This window comes from Cibotium barometz, chromosome 12 (genome assembly GCF_041138505.1).
Source record: "Cibotium barometz isolate CiBa-2024 chromosome 12, ASM4113850v1, whole genome shotgun sequence".
In the NCBI taxonomy this organism is placed as follows: Eukaryota; Viridiplantae; Streptophyta; class Polypodiopsida; order Cyatheales; family Cibotiaceae; genus Cibotium; species Cibotium barometz.
In genome coordinates this window covers 53,649,009-53,674,589 of record NC_141057.1, presented here as the reverse complement: position 1 = coordinate 53,674,589, position 25,581 = coordinate 53,649,009, and the positions used below count along the sequence as shown (strand labels likewise).

The window sequence follows — 25,581 nt, the reverse complement described above, 5'->3', positions numbered from 1 at the left end:
GCCTGAGAAATTTTTCTGAGTTTACCCTGAAATTCTTCATTCTTTTCAAACCCAGCAAATCCGCAATTGAGGACAATTGCAAACTCAAGCAAGAGGGATGTCATGAGAATATATTTTAAGTCCTCTAGAAAAATATTATTTATCCCCTCTTGAGTAATTTGGGGACGCCTAGATTACTCTTGCGTCATGCCGGCTAGGTTAATATCATGGGTGACACCACTATAAATATTAATACGTGCGGTATATGACATATGTTTGAGGCCACCTATGATTATTTCAGTTAGGTTTGTATGGCAGGGTGATTCCTGGGGTACTTACGCCTGGTAGTCATGAGTTGGTGATGATTTGTGCCTGTTTAATATTTGTGGGATTAATTTAATAATTAATTGGGCTTATATTTTCAGGTGATGAAGACTATGGGAATTGAAGAGTTTACTTTGGAAGAAATATCTTGGTTCATCACATTTCATTTTTGGCAAGCATAGTAGCTTGTAACCTTATCAAATGATTTTTTCATTTTGAACTTTAGGAAAGATACATTTATTTATGTGGGATTTATTAAAGCCTATGGCTTTACCCTAGTCCCAATATTTGACACTCTATTTTTGTTAAAGAAGAGTGCCGTGCTCTCTAAAAAGCACATCTTGTATATTTTGGGGGCGATGGCCTAATTTTGGTGAAAAAGAAAGCTAATAAAGAAATACTCTTGTGTGGGGAGAGGCCACGCACAAGAGGAGGGAAGATTGCACCCAATATGGTCTTTTTGAGCTAAGTATTTTTGTTTAAGTGTTTAATTTTTCAATTGATTTGATTTAGTTGAAGCTTACAAGCAATGGTTTTTATGATTGAATTAATTCTCTACTCTTCCACAATCAATTCCTAGAATAAGATTCCGGTTGCAGCAAGAGAAGAAAAAGCTACTACCTTTGTGGTAGAGGCATGCACAGATTGAGGCTTCTTTCAACAAGTGGTCGATTTTGCCTGCACTGAGCCCAATAAGGCAATAATGCTATAGTAAGACAAGCTAGCTCACAGCCCTGAATGACCAAGGTGATGAAGTCTTACTGAGGCCTCATGCCTACTTTGTCTCAGCTATGATAAGACAAACTAGCTCACAGCCCTGAATGACCAAGGTGATGAAGTCTTACTGAGGCCTCATGCCTACTTTGTCTCAGCTATGATAAGACAAACTAGCTCATAGCCCTGAATGACCAAGGTGATGAAGTCTTACTGAGGCCTCATGCCTACTTTGTCTCAGCTATGATAGTGATACTTTTATTATACAGTCATACATCACGTATTTTGGGTTATACGTTTAGGCCCTTAATGGACGTATTATACAATGATACATCACGTATTTTGGGTTATATGTTTAGGCCCTTAATATACGATCGATAACTTTATTGATCGAAATAAATCACTACAAAAATAGTACATGATCCCCAATGTACTATGTACACGACTTTCAATATCTTAAGGTTGTGAGCTAAAAAAAGAGGCATTTCCTTTCAAGGTAATGCTTCTAAAATTAGAAAATTAAAAATATTTCTAATATATTAAGTAAAAGTACCTTATGTATAGATTTAGATATATGTTAACTATGTTCGAAGTTTACTTCACACTTGTACATATATTTTAGAAAATAAAAATTAGTTATCTTTCATTGTGTTTGAAACTTGCTGCACACTTGAAAAATAAAGTCTTAGGAATAGGATTTATCTTTTATTTTTTTCGAACCTTACTTCACACACTTAGAAGATAAAAGTTTAGGTTTAGGCTTTATCTTTTATTATGTTCGAAGCTTGCTTCACACTTAAAAGATAATGTGAAATATAGGTAGCCGGTTTTGTCCTTTAATGTGTTTGAAACTTGCTTCACACTTTAAAGAGATTTTTAGAGTTTACGATTTATCTTTTTTGTGTTCGAAGCTTGCTTCACACTCTAAAGATAAATATCAATGAGTATGTTTTATTCTATTCTTTGCGTGAAGTGGGATGCTTCAATATTGCATGCCCATGAACGCAAGAGTCATTAATTAGGAGCATTGGAGTTATTATCACGAGGGGTCCATAATAACCTAGAGTAGCCCATGTCTTATCATCGCCCTCTTCAGAGGTACCTTCGGTTTTAGTGATGGTGAGAATGCAGAAAGACTTTGGGTCCATGGGTAGACCAGCAGATCATCTCATGTGCACTGTTAACCCTTCTTCCAAGCACTCTTACATTCATGGACATGCATATGTATTGCGACTTCTTTTAAATTGTTCAAATAGGGTATTTCTCATATCTAATATTATTTTGCATATGTTTTCTAGATCAATTGGCTAAAATGGCATGTGGTCTAGAATGGGATTATGTTGATGAGGTAAGACAAGGAAAAACATCATCTCATATGCGGTGGAAAAGTTGTGGTCATGCATTTCATGGTAGCGCTACTAGAATCAAAGAACAGTTGTTTGGCATTGGTAATAATGTTGAACATTGCATAGTACCCCCGTGCTGACCTATATGCTAAAACCACATAAGTGTGTAGCAAAGCTTAAGGTCAAAGGAGATGTAAATATAAAAAGAAAATTAGGCTTTGTGGTACGACTAATGGAAACGGTCGAAGTACATGTGTCTACAAGTGAACGTATGTCATCTTGTGGTCTGACACATGAATCACTAGCACATGCTCGTCAATCCAATACTTATCCATCCATAAGTACTATGTTTGCATCATGTCCATCTGCCAGTACTCCGTCTACATACATGACGTAGGGTTTCAGCAAGAAGAGTCGTAAAGAGCAGATACCTTTGCAAGCAACATTTGATAATCAAGGGATGCTTGAATTACATTTGAAATGGACACAAGCATTTGTTGCCTGTGGGATTTCATTCAATGTAAACCGAAATCCCATTTTTCAAGATGCATTAATGAGTACAACAAAGTCTGGGTTTCAATTTCCTAATTACAATAAGATGCGGACAAAGTATCTTGACAAGATCAAACATACGACTAAACTTGCATTGAAACGTACAATGTTTGCTTTTGTGCCTACATTTGGTTGTACAATTGCAATCGTTGAATGGACCACCTAGTCAAAAGAAGCCCTTGATTAATATTGTTTGCATATGTCCTAGAGGTTCTGAATTTCTAGAGGCTATATGTTGAGATATCGAGTTCAACTAGTGCTACAGTAAACATTGATAACCCGCCTAGGTGATGGCTTTCACACTTATGTCACTGGCATGATTAGTTTGATTATGGTTGATATGCCGCTAGTGGATAACACACTATGTGATAGTCACTTTGGAGTACTAGAGTTATGGCATAGTTATAGTGCTAGCTTATATAGTTGAGTTTACACTATAGACCGACTACTTTGTTGTACGAGAGTACTTTCCCTTTATGTATGTACTCTTATCTTTTAGTTGTATGGTTGTAGATAAGAGAAGAAGATAAAAGAAAATTCAGCCATCTATCTCTATCTTGTGTCTTGCACTCTCTCATGTGTGTATGTGTTTTTCTTTTGCAAAACAAGCAACTCTTGAAAGCTCTCTCCCTCCCCCACTTTCTCTTTATGGTATCAGAACTTCGGTTCATGTGAGAGCTAAGGAGGCAAGAACAAGTAAGCAAGGAAGCAGTACACGGGTAAGAGCATCATCATCTCTTGTCCTTCTTCGTTTAGATACGACACCCCTCCGTAGCTCTGGGAGCTACACATCTCCAATTGAGGAGCTGTCTCGTAGGCTTGGAGGTGCCTGTGTGGTACGCAGAATCACGTTTCCAATGTATCTCGATCTCCTTTCTGTCACTGTAAGGTATTTTTGACAATTTTGAAAAGTTCTAGATGAGATTTTTCTCTTGTCAAAATGTAGTTATTGCAGTGCAGCAGTGCAGTTTGGGAGTGTAAATAGTGCTTGCACATGTATTGTTGAAATTGGGTGTATGTACATGTACTTTGGTTAGATCTGGTGACCTACAGGTTGTTTTGAAGTACCACTGTGTGCAGAAGTCACAGAAGATATTGCTATGTTATAGGTTGTATATAGAAATTATCTGTTGCAGTTTATTGATTGTTATAGGAAAACATGTCTGGTGATGGAATCAATCAGATTGTCAGTGATAAGCTGGATAAGAATAACTTCCATGCTTGGAAGTTCAAAATGACCAATTTCCTTATGGGTAAAGGATTTTGGGATTATGTCGAAGTAGACAATGAGGAGCCTCCTTAGTTGTCTAAAGAGAATGCCACTTTAGCAGACATAAAGGCATTCAAGGATTGGAACTAAGGTGCAAGGAAAGTTATGTATTGACTTTTAGTGTCACAGACACAATGATAGGACACATACAAGATGCCAAGACACCAACAGTTGCGTGGTAGAACCTAATACAGATGTTTCAAACCAACATAAAGGCAAGGAAATCGTAGCTAAAACAAGAGTTGCATACTATGGAAAAGAAAAACATGTCTATCAATGAGTATGCTTTAAAGATCAAGAGCATTATTGAGTCCCTTGGGTCTATTAATGTATCGATGGAAGAAGACGATGACTTGGTAAGTGTCTGTTTGAATAGGCTTGGCAAAGAGCATAAGCCATTCAAGACCTCCATTGCAGTTAGGGAGAATATTCTCAACTTTCGGGACTTGGTGTCTATAGAAGAAAAGTCTCTAGGTGACGACTCTTCTTCACAAAGCAAGAACACATCATCAGAACATGTATTCTAATCCAATTCAGGTAGCGACAGAGGTAGAGATCGTGGTTGAGGCCAAGGTGGTGGCCAACAAGAAAATTAGAATTCTGGACAATAACAATCCAATGATTCGCAGTAGCAATCATACACAGGTGGAAGATGCCAGTCTAGAGGAAAGGGGAGCCAAACAAGCCGAGGTGATTGGCAAAGAAATCAGAATGCAAATAGCATAGAGTGCTATAATTATGGCAAACTAGGGTAAAGAAATCAGAATGCAAATAGCATCGAGTGCTATTATTATGGCAAACTAGGGCAAAGAAATCAGAATGCAAATAGCATAGAGTGCTATTATTATGGCAAACCAGGGCACATGGCAAAATACTACTATAAAAAGAAGAATGACATTAAAAGTTGAAAGTTGTAGCAAGGCAACTATATATCATCCAGTAAACAAGGAGGTGATGATAGAAGTGAGCAGCTATTTGTGATGCAGCACATGCTCAGTTCCATAACATGAGATGTGTTAAGATCTCAAGATACATGGTATGTGGATTTTGGTGTGCACATCTATCCACATGATGAGTCATGCTGAGTGGTTTAGAGATGCATAAAATGAAAAAACTAGGTTATGTAGAAACAAGTGATGATACTGCGCATCATATTGTGTATGTTGGTAAAGTGCCATTGTCTATACAGGATGGCAAAATGAAGTACTTGACAGATGTACTTTATGTTTCAAATATTACAAAAACTTGGTTTTTGTTGGACAGATAGTTGAGCAGGGTCTACAAGTGAGGTTTAATCCTCAGGGATGTTTTGTGGAAGACTTCAAAAATCACTGTCACTTAGTTGCAAAGAGTAACAAAAATGGCAGGATGTAAGTGCAAGGCCATTAGATGATGTCATACATTTAGATATATGGGAACCGACCAAGACTGCAACAATTGAAGGTTGCAGATATTATGTTACATTCATTGATGACCACACTAGGAAAGTGTGGATTTACTTCATGAAGGAGAAAAGTGAAGTGTTCACTTTCAAAGATTTAAAGCCTTGGTTAATAAGGAAAAAGGCATGCAAATAAAATGCTTGAGATTAGATGGTGGGGGAGAATATTTCTCCAATGAGTTCAACGATTTCTTGAGGAAGCACGAAATCAAGAGACAATTTACATGCAGGCCCTGTACACTCCGTAATAGAATGGTGTTGCAGAAAGAAAAAACATGCACATTGTAGCAGTAGCACATGCCTTGATGGGCTGAAAAGAATATGCCACATTATTTTTGGGTAAAAGCAGTAGCAACATTATGAACAGGACACCCACTACAGCTATTCATGGTATGATGCCTAAAAAAAAGTTTACATGTGTAAGACGGGATGTGTCTCACTTCAAAGTGTTTGGGTGTATTGCATATGTGCATGTTCCTGATGAAGTGAGAACAAAGTTGGATCCAAAGGCATATAAATGCATCTTTATTGGTTATGCTATGGAGGAGGAGAAAGGTTATAGATGTTATAACCCTAGCATTCATGAGATGTGAGTAAGCAGAAATATTGTCTTTGACAAGATGAGTAGCTGGTATGCACTAGCAGTGAAGGCAACATAAGATGCAGATGTAAGAAGTGTTGATGCTACACCACATATAGAGCAACAATCACAGGTGCAGTAGCTGGTATGCATCAACAGTGAAGGCAACATAAGATGCAGATGTAAGAAGTGTTGATGCTACACCACATATAGAGTAACAATCACAGGTGCTTAGTAGACCTGGAGAGTCCTCTAGCAATGGATCCAATGTTAGCCCATGGTCAGGCACGATGAGGACAAATGTAGGTACACATGTATCATGCAAAGGAAAGGACAAGGTAAATCAACCTTTTGTGCCTGATCTATGAGTAGGCCACTCATATAAAGTTAGTGACTCAAGCGGCTCTAAGCAGAGCCTTGATGAGATTGGCATTCCATTTGTGGTTACTCCTGGTGTAAGGAGAACAAGCATGGCTATTTTGAGAACACCTGGCGGCGGTGATCGAGACGTGCACAGTTCTACGAGGGTTCGTTACCTGGTTGATAGGTTGAGATATGATGGATATACAGCTCATCATTATGCTTACATGGTTAAAGCAATACATGAATTAGAGCCCACGTTTTTTGAGCAGACACTTGGAAATAAGAAATGGGAAGATGCCATGAATGAGGAGATGGAAGCATTGGATACAAATGCAACATGAGAGTTAGTAATTTTGCCTAAGAAAAAGAAGGCAATTGGATGTAAGTGGCTGTATAACGTCAATCATAACGCTGATGGTTTAGTAAGAAGGTATAAGTCAAGATTGGTGGCCAAAGGTTATGTGTAGACTTATGGCATTGACTATGAAGAGACATTTAGCCCGGTTGTTGCAAGAATGACAACCGTGAGCTATCATTGCTATGGCTACAGCAAAGGGTTCGTCTTTAAATCAGATGGATGTAAAGAATGCCTTCTTTCATGGAGATTGGAAAGAAGAAGTTTACATGATGCAACCACTAGGTTATGACAAATTTTGTGTGTACGTTAAGCAAAGCCTTATATGGCTTGAAGCAGGCACCTAGAACATGGTCAAACAAGATCAAGGAGTATCTTGTTACCATTGGATTTTAGATATCCAATTAAGATTTTTCACTTTATGAAAAAGACAGATAGAGGGATCATGCTATTAGTCATCTATGTGGATGATTTGATTATCACACTGGTGATAGTGATGTTGACATACATGATGTCAAGAAGCTTTTGGAGCAAAAGTTTGAGATTGAGGATTTGGGTGAGCTATAATATTTTTTGGGCATAGAGGTGGTGAGATCACCTCATGGAATTTTGTTATTGTAGAGGAAATATGGCTTGGACATGTTGTCCAAGTATGGTATGACAGGCTGCAAGCCTATTTTTGTGTAATTGGAGCCGAATGTAAATCTTTTCGTAGATATAGGTGAGCTTTTGGAGAACCCCACTACATACAAGTGCATAGTGGGTAGCTTGATCCACATGACCATTACTAGGCCGCCAGACTTGAGTTATAATGTTGGACTTGTGAGTCAGTTTATGCAGGCACCTAGGAAGCCACACTTGGATGCGGCTAGATGAATTTTCAGGTACATAAAGTCCATAGTTGATTATGAACTTTTCTATAAGGTTGGTATAGAGATACAACTACATGGGTATATATAAATGCTGATTGGGCTGGAAGTGTTACAGGCAGGAGATCTACCAGTGGTTTTATGTTCTTGTTTGGGAGTGCTGCTATGAGTTGGAGCAGTAAGAAGTAGCCAACAATTGCCTTGTTCAAGTACAGAGGCAGAGTACAGGGGTGCTACTATGGTAGCTTATGAGGTAGCTTGGTTTGAAGTTGTCATTTATTGTGACAACATGAATAGCATACAGTTCCAGTAACCTAGTATACCATGCTAGAATGAAGCACATTGAGGTGCACTATCACTTTATGAGAGAGAAGGTTCTAGTAGGTGATGTAGACCTGGTATATGTCAACACAGAGGATTAGGTGGTTGACATCTTCACGAAGGCATTAGGCATAGAGAATCTCCATAGGTTTAGGAGCTTACTTGGAGTGGAGTGTGTGGATTTGAGCTCAAGGGGAGTGTTGACACTAGTGTTACAATGGACATTGATGACCCGCCTGGGTGAAAGCTTCCACACTTATGTCACTCGAAGAGTTGGTGTGATCGTGGTTGATATTCCAACAATGGATGACAGGCTATGTGATAGCCACTTTGGAGTACTATTGTTATGGCATAGTTATAGCACCAGCTATATAGTCAAGTTCACACTATAGGCCGACTACTTTGTATGTTGTTGTAGGAGAGTACTTTCCCTTTATGTATATACTCTTATCTTTGAGTTATATGGTTGTAGAGAAGAGAAGACGATAGAAGAAAATTCAACCATCTATCTCTGTCTTGTGTCTTGCACTCTCTTGTGTGTCTATGTGTTTTGTTTGCAAGCAACTCAAGCTCTCTGTCTCTCTCCCCCACATTCTTTTAACTCTATAGACACCTCGTTGAAGGAGAAGACCTCTTCGTATATTTAAAAAATCTATCACCAGGTAATTGCAAGAGTGGGAGGGCTAAAAAATGTGACAACAATAGTCATAGACAATGCATCTTGTTAAAGGATGTTGGAAAAATACCATTTATTCAACCCACTCCATGTGGTGAAGTTTATCAGAAAGCACCAATTTTCACATGCTTTGTTTTGTTCAAAGTCACCTAATAAGGGGTTACAAATCTTTTATGCCATTAGATTTGCTACGACATATTATATATTGCAAAGGTTGTTACTAGTTCGCCCAATATTGAATGAGACAGTGGCAGATAGGAGGTGGGATCTTTGGATAGCCAAGAATTCAAAACACGCTGATGCTGCAACTAGGTGTGCCAAAATGTAATACACTCTCTAACATTTTGGCAAAATGTTGATAAAATTGTCAACATTATTAAGCCTCTTATAGAACTTCTCAGGATTGTGGAAACTGAGAAGTTTGTCATTATTAAAGTGTACTGGTTAATTTTTGAAGCTATACGGCATACAAAAGAATTTAACCACTTCACTATTATGGAGAGGGCACAAATGGCAACCCAGGCTAATGAAAGATGACTTCAATTGCATACACCTTTGCATGGGGGCTGCTTTTGCCTTGGATCCTTGCTTTCAAACTCATTCTTAGTCATCGAACAGTGAAGTGAGTGGTAATTTTAAAACAGTATTGGTTAACTATTGCCGACGGCGGCGGGTGATGATGGGAAAGAAGCCTTCCACTAACATGTGAAGCCTGCTAATAGAATTGCTAGCTTTGGGGATTTGTGGTACTTGGATACAATTAAGAAATTGAGTGCTCCAATGTGGTGGAAAGAGTATGGCAGTGAAACATTCAAGCTACAGCATGTAGCCACACATGTGCTTTCAACTGCAGCCTCGTCAGGAAGTTGTGAAAGAAATTGGTCAGCATTTGATTTCATTCACACCAAACGATGAAATTTATTAAAGGCATCATGTGTAGCTTACTTGGTATACGTATTTTGCAATATAATAATGTTACATATTCCTCAAAATATAGCTACTTGTGCTACACAATCTTGTATGCCATTTCCTTTGACTATTGACCCAATTACAAAAGAGAGATGTAGTGAAGATGAGGATGAATGGGAAGTACGATCAGATACCTTAGATATGGATGAAGTTGATGATATAGTGCCAGTGCTAGTAGAAGAATAATGTACTTGTACTCATCAACTTGAAATAAGAAATCATTAACATGCAATGGAACTTGAAATACAACATCAATTTTTTGCGAGTATGTATTTTCAAAAACAAACATTGCCATTATAGCTTTAAATCTTCTTTTACAACTAAATGTTTTTGAGTCTTCAAAAAATATAAAAAAAAAGAGTTTGTGTCACTAAGATAAGTCTTCTGCATCCTCCTGGGTGATGCCTCCATCTAAATCACCACCATGAGCACCTTGTAAGTGGCCACCCCTAGCACCAGCACCAACATTTGTTGGACTTCCAAGTAGATCATCAATGTTGAACAGCTCAGCTGACACATTTCTCGGACTTTGATAACGTGTAATCACTGCATGGAGTTTTTAGTTCTCGACACGTAGTAATGCAACCTCTCCTTCAAGTCTAGCAATCCTCTCAGTCACACTCTCTACTGTTTGTCCTTGGCTTGCAAGCACAATTCCTTGGCTGGCCATCTCGGGGATCTTCTCATGCTCGTAATGTAACAAGATGACCAGATGCTTTCGTGCTGGCAAGGGCTGCTCGTTCCTTAGGTCTACCTAGACCAATTCCTGCATTCTTTGGACAAGAGGTCCAATCTACTCCTTTCTTTAGGATAGCTTGGACAAACACCTATTGAATAAAATATAATACCATTTAATTATTTTTTGGAATTACTCTATTTTTGTATAAACCTTAGAAGTAAGACCTTAGCCAATCCCACATGCTGAAGATCAGAGAGTTTTAGCGGGGACCCCTCCTTTGCTTGATCACTTATCCAGAACAAAGTGTCACGTACAAAGTGGGAAGGACATAGCTTCTTCACGTCCTTAAGTGCTAGGGGATCTCCCTCCAAACCTTCTTCATTTGAGATATCCTCAAAGAAATTTGACAGACCTTGCTCGCCAAATTGATGAGTCTCCTCTTGTTGTAGTATGTGTTGGGACTCTGTATGATCTAATCCCTCAACCTGTGGGAGGTTTATATCCTTTGCCAGCTACTTCAACCGCCATTTGGTTAATCTGCATTCATAAAAAATTTAATTTTATTATATTTAAGTAAAAAAATCATTTACAAATAAGAAATTAATATGCAAAAAATTTAGAGACAATATGCATACATCAATTTAGAGTGAGACAATTTACAGTAACATTGCCATTAATATTCGAGATAATCTAGATAGACTCCTTAAGATACAAATCTGAGATTTACAATAAATCCATATTACTTGTGAATACAAGGTAACTAGCCATCATATGGATGCAAGCCTAATAACCTATTAATGTCTAGCCCATTTTTTTGGGCTCCATCTATACACAAAGCTAAATCTGAGGTGATGGCCTTGGTAGGGGATATATTGACATCCCTAATCACACGGTTTTGCTTATCCAAGCGATTAATGTAGCAACGTCATCATTTGGAAATGGCTTTGGAATACAATCAAGCAAGCGATTGATTTGGAAAGTCATAGAATATACATCTTGGGCCTTATTGTAAGGGGAAGGAATTGTGGAAAAGCATTCAAGCGCAACATGTTTGTATTTTTGTTACCACTCTGTCTTTGTCTGTGGTCATTCATCTGAAAGCTTCAAAAAATGAGATATGCTCCGTATACGTGGGCCCCCGTCTGCCAGCCCCACATAAACATTACCTGTGATCTCATTAAAATGAAAAAGAATATTCCTACCATGCAGATCATTGTACAGGAGATCCTTATCATGCATGTACTCAAGGGTTTTTAAGACGCCATTAATGATATATAGGATGTGACTTCTAAATGTCTCTATTGTGCGCCTACATTCTCTGGCACGTCTTGGAAATCCCTTCACATAAGTCTTGATCCATTAGTTCAAAGTTAGCTTATCCATCTTTCTAGATGTCTACCATTCCAAAATGGATAGACGATTACTGGTTTGTCCTCTGAACACACTAATCCCTTTTCTGAGATGATACCATGATGAGTGATATGCAATAGAGTGGCCTCATGCATTGCCATTATCTCTGGTGACATGAATGATTCCCAACAATGAGGGATGCTTTTCGTAACATAGCAATTATTTAGGAAGGTCGGGTCATGTAATTTTACCTTACACACAAATCCGAATGCACCTTCACCTAATCTGGTAGCTAGCAGACGCTGTCCAGCAACCGTAGAGCTGGTGCATTGGCTATGGCAATGACCTCTGTTTAGGCAATTTTTATAGGATGAACAACCTCTTGCTCTTCTTAAACTATGGCTTTATCTTTGTCTTTGCCTTTGTAGCTAAATGCTAATTGGGTAGCAAAACCCTCAGCACTTGTCTTCTCCACAGGCATATTGTATAAATTTATGATTAATGCTAATTGGGTAGCAAAACCCACAGCACTTGTCTTCTCCACAGGCATATTCGTTTGCAACCACTTGAAGCTAGCCCAAAGCATACATACACTCTATGCGGATCTTGCCTGATGTTATCAAGTTAACATGGTTGTCAAAAATTACCCAGGTCTCTCGAAGAGCTCTAAACGTCCTTCTGCTAACTTCACCTACCATGCTCTCAAAAAGCTCCTTCCTCTTTATATCAAAACATAATCTGAGCTCATCTTGAGGCATGTTTATTAAAATACATGCAAAGAGTCTCTAAAAGGAGTTTTTCGTTGAGGCCTATTTTTTTACTTGGCCATGATCTACAAAATGTAAAAGATTTAAATTAATCACATTATAAATTTTAAACATTAATTTCATCACATGAGTTTTTTCCAAGCAACATTGTATGTAATTTTATCACAACAAAAAAATTATAAATGACATACAATTGATCACATGACACAACGTATGACTGGTGAGCCTAAACTATAGGTCAACACACCTAACCTTAAAGTGGGCATACCTAACCTTACAGTGGACATGATAAGGGATCATATACAGTGAACTTAAGTGGACACGATAAGGGATCATATATAGTGAACTTAAGTGGACACAACTGGTCCCGATAAAGACCAGAGTGGACACAATAAATCACTTTATGTGAGGAAAAACTAAAGTGGACACAATAGGTCACTTCGTGTGAGGAAAAACTAAACTGGACACAACTGGTCAGTAAAGACCAGAGTGGATACAATAATTGGCTTTGTGTGAAGATAACTTAAAGTGGACACAACTGGTTGGTAAGACCAAAGTGGACATAGTAAGTGGCTTTCGTGTGAGGATAACTTAAAGTGGTCATCACAACTGGTCGGTAAAGACCAGAGTGGTCACTCTGGTCGGTAAAGACTAGAGTAGTGGACATAGTGAGTGGCTTTCGTGTGAGGATAACTTAAAGTGGTCACAACTGGTCGGTAAAGACCAGAGTGGACACAGTAAGTAGCTTTCTTTGATGATAACTTAAGGTGGGCACAACTGATTGCTAAAGACCAAAGTGGACACAACTGGTCGCTAAAGACCAAAGTGGACATAATAAGTGACTTCCTACAAATTTAACTTAAAGTGGACACAACTGGTCGATAAAGGCTAAAGTGGACATAGTAAGTGGCTTCCTGCAAATTTAACTTAAAGTGGACACAATTGGTCGATAAAGACCAGAGTGGACACAATAAGCTTAAACAACTATTAGTGTTTAACTAAAGTGGTCACAACTACCCCATACGAGTGCTAGAGTGAACACAACTAGATTTTTTCAAAAAAAAACATAAAAAGAAAAATAAAAAAGCATAAAAAATAATACCTACTTATCATCCTTAACCTACACTCTAATCACTCCCGAAAAGCTTTCGGTTGCTTATAAAGCCAATTTTTCAATCGATAATATATCAATTGATAAAAGTATCGATCAATATTGTTTTTAATTGATATATTATTGATCGATAAATTTATCAATCTATAATGTATCGATTGAAATAAAAAATAAAAAACGTTATTCATCTATTTAAGCAAGAAAATGATAAATAACCCATGTTATTCGTACTAAATACATTATACGATCCGTATAATACTACATTGGTTGGTCATGATGAGCATGGACCTTGTTTGTACCATATTGATCCTTCAGGGATGTTTTGGCAGTGCAATGGGAAGATAATAGGATCAAGTTCAGAAGGTGTTGATACTTCACTTCAAGAGAATCACAATAAGGATATGACTTTGGAGGAGTCTGAGACACTTTCACTTTCAACCTTAAAACAAGCAATGGAGAAAAAAGTAACTCCATCTACTAATGTTGATATAGTGCAAGTCCCTCTATGTGCCTATGAAACCTAGAGCTTAAACGATCAAGGATGGCTAGGCACCTACTTGCATCCACCAATGAATACTACATCTAATTACGTTGTTGACGATGAAACAAGAGGTAGACATTAAGATCCAGATCTTTGGCATCTTCAGCTCATCGTTGAATGATGTTGTTTCTTGTAGTTGTCAAGGATTGAAAATAAGGCTATGGCTAACATGTATAGCATTGTTTATGTTTTCCTAGAAACTTTACCACTGCAAGTTGTAAGTCATATCCATAGGTTTCACCAACCTTGGATCAAGATCTTCCTATGGCATCCATAAATTCTAGCCTTAAGAAGGCTCTGCTATGAAACCTATCTCAATTATGTTGGCTCACATAGTTTCTAGGAGACCATGTGGTGTATATAAAGCACACTGGTTTCACCAATGGACTAGGTTCAATTCCCAGTATGGCTCATATTGAAATGTTTTGCTAAAATCTTGGTTAAAATGTTTGTATTTTGATGTACCTTCAATCTTCTAGCAACTTTTCATCAATCTGTACAAAATTTATCATTTTCTTGATCAATAAACTGTTCAATTGCTTTTGATTTGTCAAGTTTCATCAAGATTATTTTATAAGATCATCACTAATGTATTATCGTTAATGATTTTCTTAGTCAATAAATTGTTCCAATCGTCTTAGATCAAATCACATTATCAACTGTTCTCAAAGTCTTGCATTAAGATGCACTAATCTTACTTAGTTGCATCAAGTTAAGCAAAACACCACAGTATTACATATCTTGTGTTAAACTTTGTAATATTTCTTGATTTCTTTATAGTTTCAACAATTTTCTCTTAAAGAAAAACACTTCTTACAAGTTTAGGAAAGTTTTAATCAAGATCACTTATTGTTGCTTCAAGATTTGATTTCTACAGTCTTTACATTTCTTTATAAATATGTGCCAAGAAACTTGTAAACAATACTTTGTATAACAACTTTGCATAGATCTGATGCACAACTATAAACAACACTACTCTGCACATATACTTTGCAACAAAACTATACCCTACACTACAATCTACTCAAATAGGCATTGGAACTATAAACTATACTAAAATCTGTATAGAATCTTCAATCTCCACCAATTCTTGATAAGAATTGCACCAAAATTTACACAGTAACCTTCAATATCCTCCAAAACTGCCAAGATTCCCTAGAAACTAGGTAAATATAGAAGGAAACTAAGGTTTATGAATAGATTTGATGAAAAGAAGCACTAATCAACAAGATTTAGCAAGAAAAGTCCAAGAAAAACACTCTAAAAATGGTTAAAAATTCTTAATTCAAAAATCAAGATTCTCTCAAATCTATGTAAGAATTAGGATTTTTTTAAATCTGTGATTATTATATATTTACGAATGATTATCATTAATCCTACTACTAATCCACTTAATACATATTAGAACAAAATATTAAAAATTTATGTAAAAGCACTAATTCAAAAATAGATTAAGTACAAACATCAAGATCTAAGCCAAGTGCTATGATACCAATACAATGAAGAGAATCCATATCTCTGATACTAATGCAAGAAAAGAATCCATGGCTCTGATATCAGTGCAAGAAAGGTGCAATTGAGGACATGGAATGAGCATAGGTGTCGGTCACCATCCTAAGGCAATACTCAGCATGGAGTAAGCATGGGTGTAGTTTACCACCTTAAAGCAATAGCTGAGAAGGCCTTAAAAGTCTGGGTATAAGCTCTAAAAAGACATTGATATGTCTATATCAAATGACAAGACAATAAAAGGTGTTAAAAAGTACAATAGCCTAGATCAAGATCACTTATATAGTGCTTGGTCATTTCACACTAGCTAACAATATCTCCATGCCCCAAATCTATGCTCAAGGAACCAAGGTCCATGTGCCTAGGTTCCTACCCATATATGTGCATATCCATATATAATTTCTTCATTACACCTAAAGTTCTCCATTCTTCAGTAATCTATCCACTCACATCTGCATGCAAAACCTCAACAAAAAATCAAACATCTCCTATATACATTTCTTCATTCTTCACCAATCTTATCCACTCATGTCTGTATGCAAAACCTCAATAAAACTAAAAATAAAATTTTAATCATGCAAAGAAAGAGCTCGACACTTTAAGAAGAAGAAGAAGTAAGATTAGCTCCCTGGCAAAGGTGCCAAAAATGTTATGGTCCATTTTTACTCGTTCAAGAACTCTTTCATTCAAGCAACCATTGAAATAGATAACAACCATCGTGGGATTCTTACTTTACTCACCTCCAAGATCCACCATTGGTTGTTAGCTCTAACTCCCAAGTCTCTCTCTTGCTCATAATGTAAGAAGTTTGTTTCATCTCCTTTGACTCACCTCTCTCACTTTCTATATAAAGCATAGAAAGGCACACGTGCAAGAAGCAACAAAGTATAGAAAGGCACACGTTCAAAAAGCAACAAGCATCTCCTCTCAACTCTCTCGCTCCCTCTCGTAAACTCTACACTCTCATATAAGAATATAAAGGCACACGTGCAAGAAGCATCAACCATCGCAAGAAGAAGAGAAGAGCTCACTTAACACAAAGGAGAATTGTGTTATTGTATTATGAGAAATTGACTCATATACAATTGGCCCTTATTCACACTTGGGCGCCCAAGACTTAAGATGCTAATTGATAAGCTTAATAATTTTGTAGCTTTTCTTATAGTATTTACAACATTTGTACTACCTTTTCATGACACTTATTATACTACTACCGTCTATAGTAGAGAGTGTCTTTGTTAAGCCCAAAAATGGGATTAATAAATACATATGAAGAATGTGTTCCCCACCACCACAAAAAGACAAAATTACAAAATCACACCCACATAATTTAGGGTGATTATAAGGAATATGAGATTTAGTTTGAATGGTTTTATTATATACATGTATGATATTGAGAAACATCCATTTGAATTAGTTTATATGAAGAGGATCCCATAAGAGCTCCAAGTATAGGTGCTAAAAAGTAGATCCAAATTCCCTTGTAGTCGTTTTGGATAATCGCCGGTGCTAATGATCTCACAGGATTCATGGAGGCTCCAGAAATATCCCTAAATTTAATTACCAATGCATTTGATTATAAGAGAATAAATCTTATAATTTATGATACGTGCATGCACGCACATGCCCACACACATACATGTACATACATACATATACACACATATATATACATATATATATGCACATATACACATACATACATATATGTATATGTGTATATAGATTTATAGAAAGATAGATGCATAGATATATGTATACATAGATGGATACATATATATGTATATGTGTATATAGATTTATAGATAGATAGATGCATAGATATATGTATACATAGATGGATATATATATATGTATGTATGTATGTATGTATGTATGTATGTATGTGTGTGTGTATAAATGTAGGTACACACATATGTACACATTCATTACCCTAATGTATGTGGGTATATATGCACGTGCATGTGTATCCACACATATATGCAGTGTATGTATATGTAAATGTACAGTAGTGGTAATGGCGGTGGTGGTACTAGTAGTAGATGATGATATAAGTTGCCTAGCTTTTTACGAGTATCAAGATACGACACAGAGACACACACAACTAATTTATTGTATTTTATTATATCATTTCCATAAATTAAATCTTGCAAAATATAAATCACTAGGCAAAGACAAGAGTTTGAAGCGATTTTACATACCCTCCTAGCAACATGTTCATAGCTACAGTCGATGCAACTGCAACGGCACCTTGTACACCATCCTACACTTTGAAAAAGCATATAATATGAGATGCCCTAAACATATAAATTAATTAATGGACTAAAATCAAACTCATCAAAACATAAATTTTAGAACATTTTTTATAATTATAATAAAAAATAACGGGTTGAAGTCCCGCGCAAGTTCAATTCCTATTGGGTTCTTTCCCTTCATGTATAGAAGCTCTTCATCAGAAAAACTAAAAGATCAATGCATTATCAGATTTTCATGACACTTCCTTCACCAATAACTCTCTTAGGCATAGCTAGCGTGATCACCTATAGCCTTAGGAAATAACGGTTAAGATTTAACATGCATACTCTTCATCCACCCTCATTTCTCAACCACAAAGATTGATTTATATTAGAAGATGAATATTTAGATTTGTAGAATGCTCTCTCACCAAAATCATGACAACTCTTAGACTAGATGAAAATTTGCATATGTGCAAGTTTAAAGTTCAACAAATATATATTGCCATGCTAATTAGGCAAGTAATTCATGGTACCACATTTAGTGAACCTTTCATTGAAAAGGAGCATTTGTAAACTTGAAGAATTCAAATATAAGGGATTTTTAAAATGCTTAGTTCTATGGTAGCTGTAAGCTGCAAATATACAAGTCAAGAGGTATATTTTTCTATGACTTCAAATTTTTCCTCTAACTTGCAGAAGAAATAAACAGTGTGAAGCCTAGCGCGTGAAAGTGAAGTAGGCGGTTACTACACCTTTGTTCTAGATACTCATCAACCACAAAAAGTCTCCTTCATTTCCACCTCTAGACTCTACATCGTGCATTTGAAAGTCATGACAACTTGACCATCAGATGAAATTCTATACATAATGTCAACACTAAGTCTATATGTTCTTTGATAAGAGTTGTTGAGTCAACTACTTACAATAGTCATTACAAATATTTGTAAGAGTGATACCCCTTGTGGTATACTCATGGGTTTGGAGAACTTTCAAAAACCAAACATTCCCTTACCTCTAAACCATTTCTAGAGTAAAATTCAAACCTTGTGCTCTAGAGGATGGCCTTCTCCAAATTTAAACGCGTATACATTCACAACCCAACTTCTAGTTTCTAAGATTAAGTAAATGCCCTATGAGAATACCATACATATTTAAACCTCATTCAACACTAAGCATACCTTTGGGAAAAAAGTAGGGGCTAATATTCACCCAATGGTTTGTTTAAAGCGTTCTCCATAAAGTATTTGTCATGAGATTGCCAAAAGTGTAATAACTCTTCACGTACTAAGAAATGCACCAAGAATTAGAAGCTTATCAAGAAATGGGCTACTAGATTAAGTTTAGCCAAATGTATGCAATAAAGGTTGCAATACTTTAAAGTTCATTTAACAAGACATGTTATTGCAATCAACGTCTTTCTTGCAAGCAAAACTCATGTTTCTTTAATATCAAACTTTAAATTAAGAAGTTGAAATGAGATAACGTCTAAGAATGAAATGACCACAATAACCATATACATATTTATAGAACTAGATATTTCTAACTTTAAAATATGGAAGTTAGGACACTAAAGAGTCTTACTTCCTATTATAAAGTAAACTTTTTGAAGGAACGATTGTCCCACAAATCATTATACAAGATCTCTTATTGATTTATTGACAAATGTGATTGGATCTTTTCACCTTTGTCTCTCAAAAACCCTACTTCTTTGCATAATCGTCCCTTGGTAGGGTCAATAACACTCATAGAGCCCCTAACCAAGAACAAGAAATAAAATGGCAATAATAACTCCTTGTTACCATTGTCCCTTGATGTGATCAATGTATTCATTCTTAAGTATATGTACCAATTTTACTTAATTTTTTGGATAGTTACTACAAAGCCTTTATGTGCAAACCTAATTGTACATTTTAGCTTCTTAACATGGAAGCCATTGCCAAAATGTGGCCAAAGCCGATGAAGTTGGTGTGATACTTTTCTTCTTAATTATCTCAAACACTTTCTCGTATATTCACATACAATTTTTTACTAGCAAAACTACTCTAATTAACCCTAAGTTGTGCACTTCACTTGTTGCATGGAACTCTACATCTAAAGCAGGGGCATTTAGGTCACCTGTTAATGTGGTGTAAACACTCTTAGAAGGGTGCTTTATGAATGGAACTGCAAATAGGCCATAACCATAGCAAGCAGCCACACCTTCCCATCTTAACCCAAAGTAATGTATCTATAGTAGACTTTGAATCCAAAAATTGCATTTATATAGAAATATTACAACACTTTAACAAACTAATCATTAAAGGTCACCATTGACTAGGCCAACACACCACGTCAATAACACAATTGTTAGTCGACCCTCTGCCTCTCTCGTTTACATTGCCACCTCCTACAAGTTACATGTCATCATCATGTCCGGAAAGCCCTATTCTGCCAAATAAGGCCAGCAATTAACACTCATAGAGCCCCTAACCAAGAACAAGAAATAAAATGGCAATAATAACTCCCTGTTACCATTGTCCCTTGATGTGATCAATGTATTCATTCTTAAGTATATGTACCAATTTTACTTAATTTTTTGGAGAGTTACTACAAAGCCTTTATGTGCAAACCTAATTGTACATTTTAGCTTCTTAACATGGAAGCCATTGCCAAAATGTGGCCAAAGTGTTTGTTGAGCCGATGAAGTTGGTGTGATACTTTTCTTCTTAACCATCTCAAACACTTTCTCGTATATTCACATACAATTTTTATCTAGCAAAACTACTCTAATTAACCCTAAGTTATGCACTTCACTTGTTGCATGGAACTCTACATCTAAAGCAGGGGCATTTAGGCCACATGTTAATGTGGTGTAAACACTCTTAGAAGGGTGCTTTATGAATGGAATTACAAATAGGCCATAACCATAGCAAGCGGCCACACCTTCCCATCTTAACCCAAAGTAATGTATCTATAGTAGACTTTGAATCCAAAAATTGCATCTATATAGAAATATTACAACACTTTAACAAACTAATCATTAAACAACACTTTAACAAACTAATCATTAAATTGCATCTATATAGAAATATTACAACACTTTAACAAACTAATCATTAAAGGTCACCATTGACTAGGCCAACACACCACGTCAATAAGACAATTGTTATAAATAGCTGATAGCTGTAACTAAATTTAAATGCATCCTCTCTCACCACTAATAGATGCATCCATTATCACCAATTGTTATAAATAGTTGATAGGTGTAATTAAATTTAAATGCATCCCTTATTGCCACTAATTGAAAAACTTTGTGAATGCATCCCTTAAAGGAGAGTGTACACAACCAAGGTGACTTTTGAGGACCTCCAATAAGGGAGGTGTAACTCATGAAACTATCCTTAGAACTCTAACATCTATCACCCAAGTGTGGTAGATTGGCTAGTGTAATTGCCCTTGGGATGACATGTACCCACCTGGGTTCAAGTCTCCCCGTCGATTGGGTGTATAACCCTCTAAGTAGATGTAAAGCGATCTCGTCTGGTCTCTCACACACACACATACACACTCGCACACAAAAACACAACATCCCCTCCAAAAGGTTGTGGGTCTCTCTTTCTCTCAACATCCCCGCCTCATGTCTAGTTTGTGGGTCGACCCTCTTGCCTCTCTCGTTTACATTGCTACCTCCTACAAGTTACATGTCATCATCATGTCCGGAAAGCCCTATTCCTGTCTCTCTCTCTCTCTCTCTCTCTCAAAAACACACACACACGATAAGACATTAAGCTAGTTATAAAGAGCTTTCGATATTGACCCTATATGGTCTCGGTCAGGTTAGTTACAACGTAACGAGACTGCTCTCATCCATCAACCTTTATCCACCGAACACCACCTCCAATGTCCTCCCTCAATGGTCCACACACACACACACACCCACACCCACCCACCCACATTTGCAGTAGCGATGTTCGACTTACAAAGTTTGGCTGGGTGTTCATGGCAGTGGCGATGAAGGAGAGCCCAAACGTAAGAACGATCTCCATGCCTAAGGCCTGGCCCCATCCACCAGATGGTTGCGTCAATGCGACGCCCTTCCCAGCCTGGTACAGTAGCTTAGCCAGCGCCATAGCTGTGATACCCCCCAAGAGCTGCCCACCAAAGTATAATGGCACCTGCCGATCCAATTAAGGATACCACACCAATTAGCGGAAGCACAATCAAATGGGAGCCCATTCTGAAAATTAAACCTGTTTGTGTCATGAAGTTGCAAAGGTGGAAGGTTTACGGGTGGCTTACCTGGGACCAAGGGAGCTGCTTGGTTGCAGCAAAGGCGACGCTGATCGCAGGGTTGAGATGGGCGCCCGAGACATGGCCGAGAGAGGAGATGACCATTACGAGCGAGAAAGCCACGGCAAGGGCTTGGCCCATTATGTCCCAGCCGGCCATTATGGACCCGCATACACTCATCATGAGAAAGAAGGTGCCCAACGTCTCTGCGACCACCTGCACACACCATCTCATCAGCGAGAATGATCCGCCAAATATATAAGGCCAGCAATTCAGAGGTAGGCGCATACACACCCTGCGTAGTGTTGCAAGCATCCAATGGCCGCGTGTAGAGGATCCACCATCGCTCAGGAGCTCAACATATGTGGATTCTTCCATCAAAGGCTTTTCCTCTAATCTATCCATGATGAGCTCTTGTGATTAACTCTCCCTGTGGCCAAGTAAATATGAGTGCCTTCCTGCCCACGCTTTATAATAGGTAGCCCAAAGTCTAAGGTTGTGTTCTTCCTTGTGGGCAGCCCATGTCTCTATCACACACGTCCTTGCTCTTTTACGCGTCTTCAGGGGGGGGTCCCCTCGAATTCGAGCTTTCTTTCAAAGTGATATTAGTGGGGGGTACTTTGTACCATTCAAAGGTGTTTCTTTTCCCTTCAACCTTGGTTGTAGGTATTAAGCTACTCACGCACTTCCATGATATTGGTGTGGGTAGGGCGAAATCCCCACGTTCTATTCTAGCCCACCCCACTCCCACCTTATAAAAAACATCTATCATGCAATGTGCATGAAACAAAGAACGGAAAAACACTCAAAGAAGAATGGAGAAGCTTGTGCAAGAATGGTGGCTTCCAAACTATGTATAGTGGTACAATATATAGAAAGAAAAGACGAAAGATGCCAAAAGAGCCCACAAAACATTTGCAAATGGCTATGTAGGGATGATACTTATGATTGTACAAACTAAGATGCCATAGTAGTAATGAAGAGAAATATGTTCTCTTTGGGATTATTGGAGTGAGAAGGAGAAGAGATTAATTCATGTAATCAATGTCAAAGAGCCATGTTGTGTGAACTAAATAAGTATAGACTGGAATACTTCACCACATCCCATCATAATATCTTAGAGTAGCTTGAACATCAAGTGTTTTCCTTTCCATTGAAGTAAATTCCTAGCTAATTGGTTTCTTTCTTTTCAATGGTATAAACTACTTTTTTATCATACCAAAACTAGTGACTTGAACAAAGCACACTCTATATAATTTACACACCTTGCAAAACTTTAACTTGGAAAATCCTAGTTAGTTGATTGAGAACCCAAAAAAATTGACCTATTCTACCTTCATTTTACGTTTTTCATAATGTTGTCCTTTACCTACCAACTTTAAATCTTTGTCAAACCATAACATTATATGGAAGTACCACCTAATGTATAGCTTATCTTTGTGTGTAAAAGGAAGAAGGATGGGTGGGTAATGGTGGTTGTGGAAAACAATGACTTGGTCACCAAGCTTATGCGTTTATATGTAACCCACATGTCCTTTTCCATAGAAATTTAATCGTAGAGGCATCCATGTCTCCTTGTTGAAATTTTGTTCTATGTTTTTCAATTATAACAGACGTGTTTCCCTAAATTCTTGTCTCCACTACTTCTTCATTTAATTAAGATATAACCATAAGCCCCATTGATCAATATCAATTCAGAATTGTCTTTTGATTTCTCTACAAATAAAATACCAGTTCGTAGTTAAGCCATGTGTAAGGTTTGTGATACAAACTCTTTAGAGAAGACACAAAAGGATAGTTCTAGATGGGGGAAAAAATTTGTCTCAACTTTTCCTCACAAGTTATTCATGATATTTTATTTGATAAATTGTTCTTTTCCTTCTCATCACAACTGTGTCAATCATGGACTTTTCTTTTTTTGGGATAATGTTAACAAAAGATATATACAGGCATTCAAAATCATGTATGTGGATGAAAAATGTACTAAACAATCATGGTTTATTGTGGATAAACTCAAAGGACTCTAAATAATGGCATGCATTAAAAATCATGTATGTGGATGGGCTCTGCATGTCATTCCAAATGATGCATGTTGATCATCCTCTACTCCTCGTAATTTGGAAAAAATCACCTTTAATGATTTAGTTTCCCATGGCAAGAGGGATGGAAGTTGACAGAACATGGCCTCCCTGAAATTTGGAAAAAAAATCACCTTAAATGTCCCATGATGTCCTATGAGGTGTAGTATATAGGACATGGTGTATGTGGTGTGGCAACCTTGGGGAGGGGGGGTGGGCAGGGGTGTCACTCATAAATATGTAAGCGTAGCACGTGGGTTCAACATAAGGGGTTTTTTCAATCCCTTTTTTACACAATTTTTACATACAAAAGGGTACCATTTAAAGGGGGTATTTACAGATTGAATAGAAAAAGGGTGTGTTTTATTCATGAAAAATTTACAGTAAGGGGTTTTTAAATTAGGCCTTGAACGCACGTGATATAGAGAGTTTATATATAGTGAACCCCTCGAGGTGGCAAGAGAGATGAAAGATGATAGAACATCACCTCGTGGCCCATAATTTGTACTAGTGTGGATAAGAATAGTACCCTCTTCCAAACTTCAAGGAACACTCCCAAATAAAGCTACATGAAAACCTTGATTTTTTTCTTCATGGGGCATATTACGTGTGAGATCAATAATCTCATCTAAAATGAAGTATAAATCTCTCAATAAGATTAGAGCTTTCCTTTCATCCCCCACTCAGATCTTTCTTGGACCTTGAATGGGTTTTCTAGGACTATGTCAGTAAATCCACCAATCTTATTGACCTTTTGATAAGACTATGTTAATGCACATAAGCATGTAGTGTATTTGACACTTTATTAAACCATTTAAAGCCATATATAGACTAGAATGCCTGCATGTGTTGCCACCCCATAAACATGAGGGGGTGTTATGGATCCCACCTGCTCAATCATGGCTACTTCTCGTAACACGGGACTTATATATATGATCTAACGTATATGCATGAGCTATAATTTAAGAGTAAACTATTAATAGAAATGAGCAAGTCAAATTAACCATGGGTAACATCACAAATGTAACTTCAGTTCAATAATGTTAATGGAATCCATATTTAATAAAAAAAGATACCCATTTCCTTAAAAAATGTATATGAGTAGTCAAGCGAGACTTATATCTCTAGATCTTTACAATTTTCTACAATCTCTTTATAATTACTATTGAAATCAACAAGATAATTGATGGTAAAAACTATAAGGTTTAAAATAATCTTTGTCTTTCAACATACATAGATACAATTTTAGATGGGTGCACATTAATTCTTCTTGACGTTTTA

At 37.1% G+C, this 25,581-nt stretch overlaps 1 protein-coding gene across 5 annotated transcripts; it reads right to left on the bottom strand.

Moving 5' to 3' along the window:
* Positions 1 to 16,936: 16,936 nt before the first annotated feature.
* On the bottom strand, positions 16,937 to 23,842 carry LOC147633585 (aquaporin NIP6-1-like). Of its 5 annotated transcripts, none has more exons than XM_086806706.1 (5): positions 22,517 to 23,842; positions 22,232 to 22,438; positions 21,913 to 22,107; positions 17,918 to 17,979; positions 16,937 to 17,266 (listed from the first exon to the last, which is right to left on the bottom strand). In XM_086806706.1, exons 1-5 carry the CDS (start codon positions 22,625 to 22,627, stop codon positions 17,092 to 17,094), a joined length of 750 nt encoding a protein of 249 aa, XP_086662832.1. In that variant the 5' UTR covers positions 22,628 to 23,842; the 3' UTR covers positions 16,937 to 17,091. The 5 variants fall into 5 exon arrangements, with proteins under 5 accessions (XP_086662832.1, XP_086662833.1, XP_086662834.1 ...); XM_086806707.1 differs by having other exon boundaries at positions 17,918 to 17,984; positions 22,517 to 23,839; XM_086806708.1 differs by lacking the exons at positions 16,937 to 17,266; positions 17,918 to 17,979 and adding an exon at positions 19,953 to 20,375 and having other exon boundaries at positions 22,517 to 23,839.
* Between the last annotated feature and the right edge of the window lie 1,739 nt (positions 23,843 to 25,581).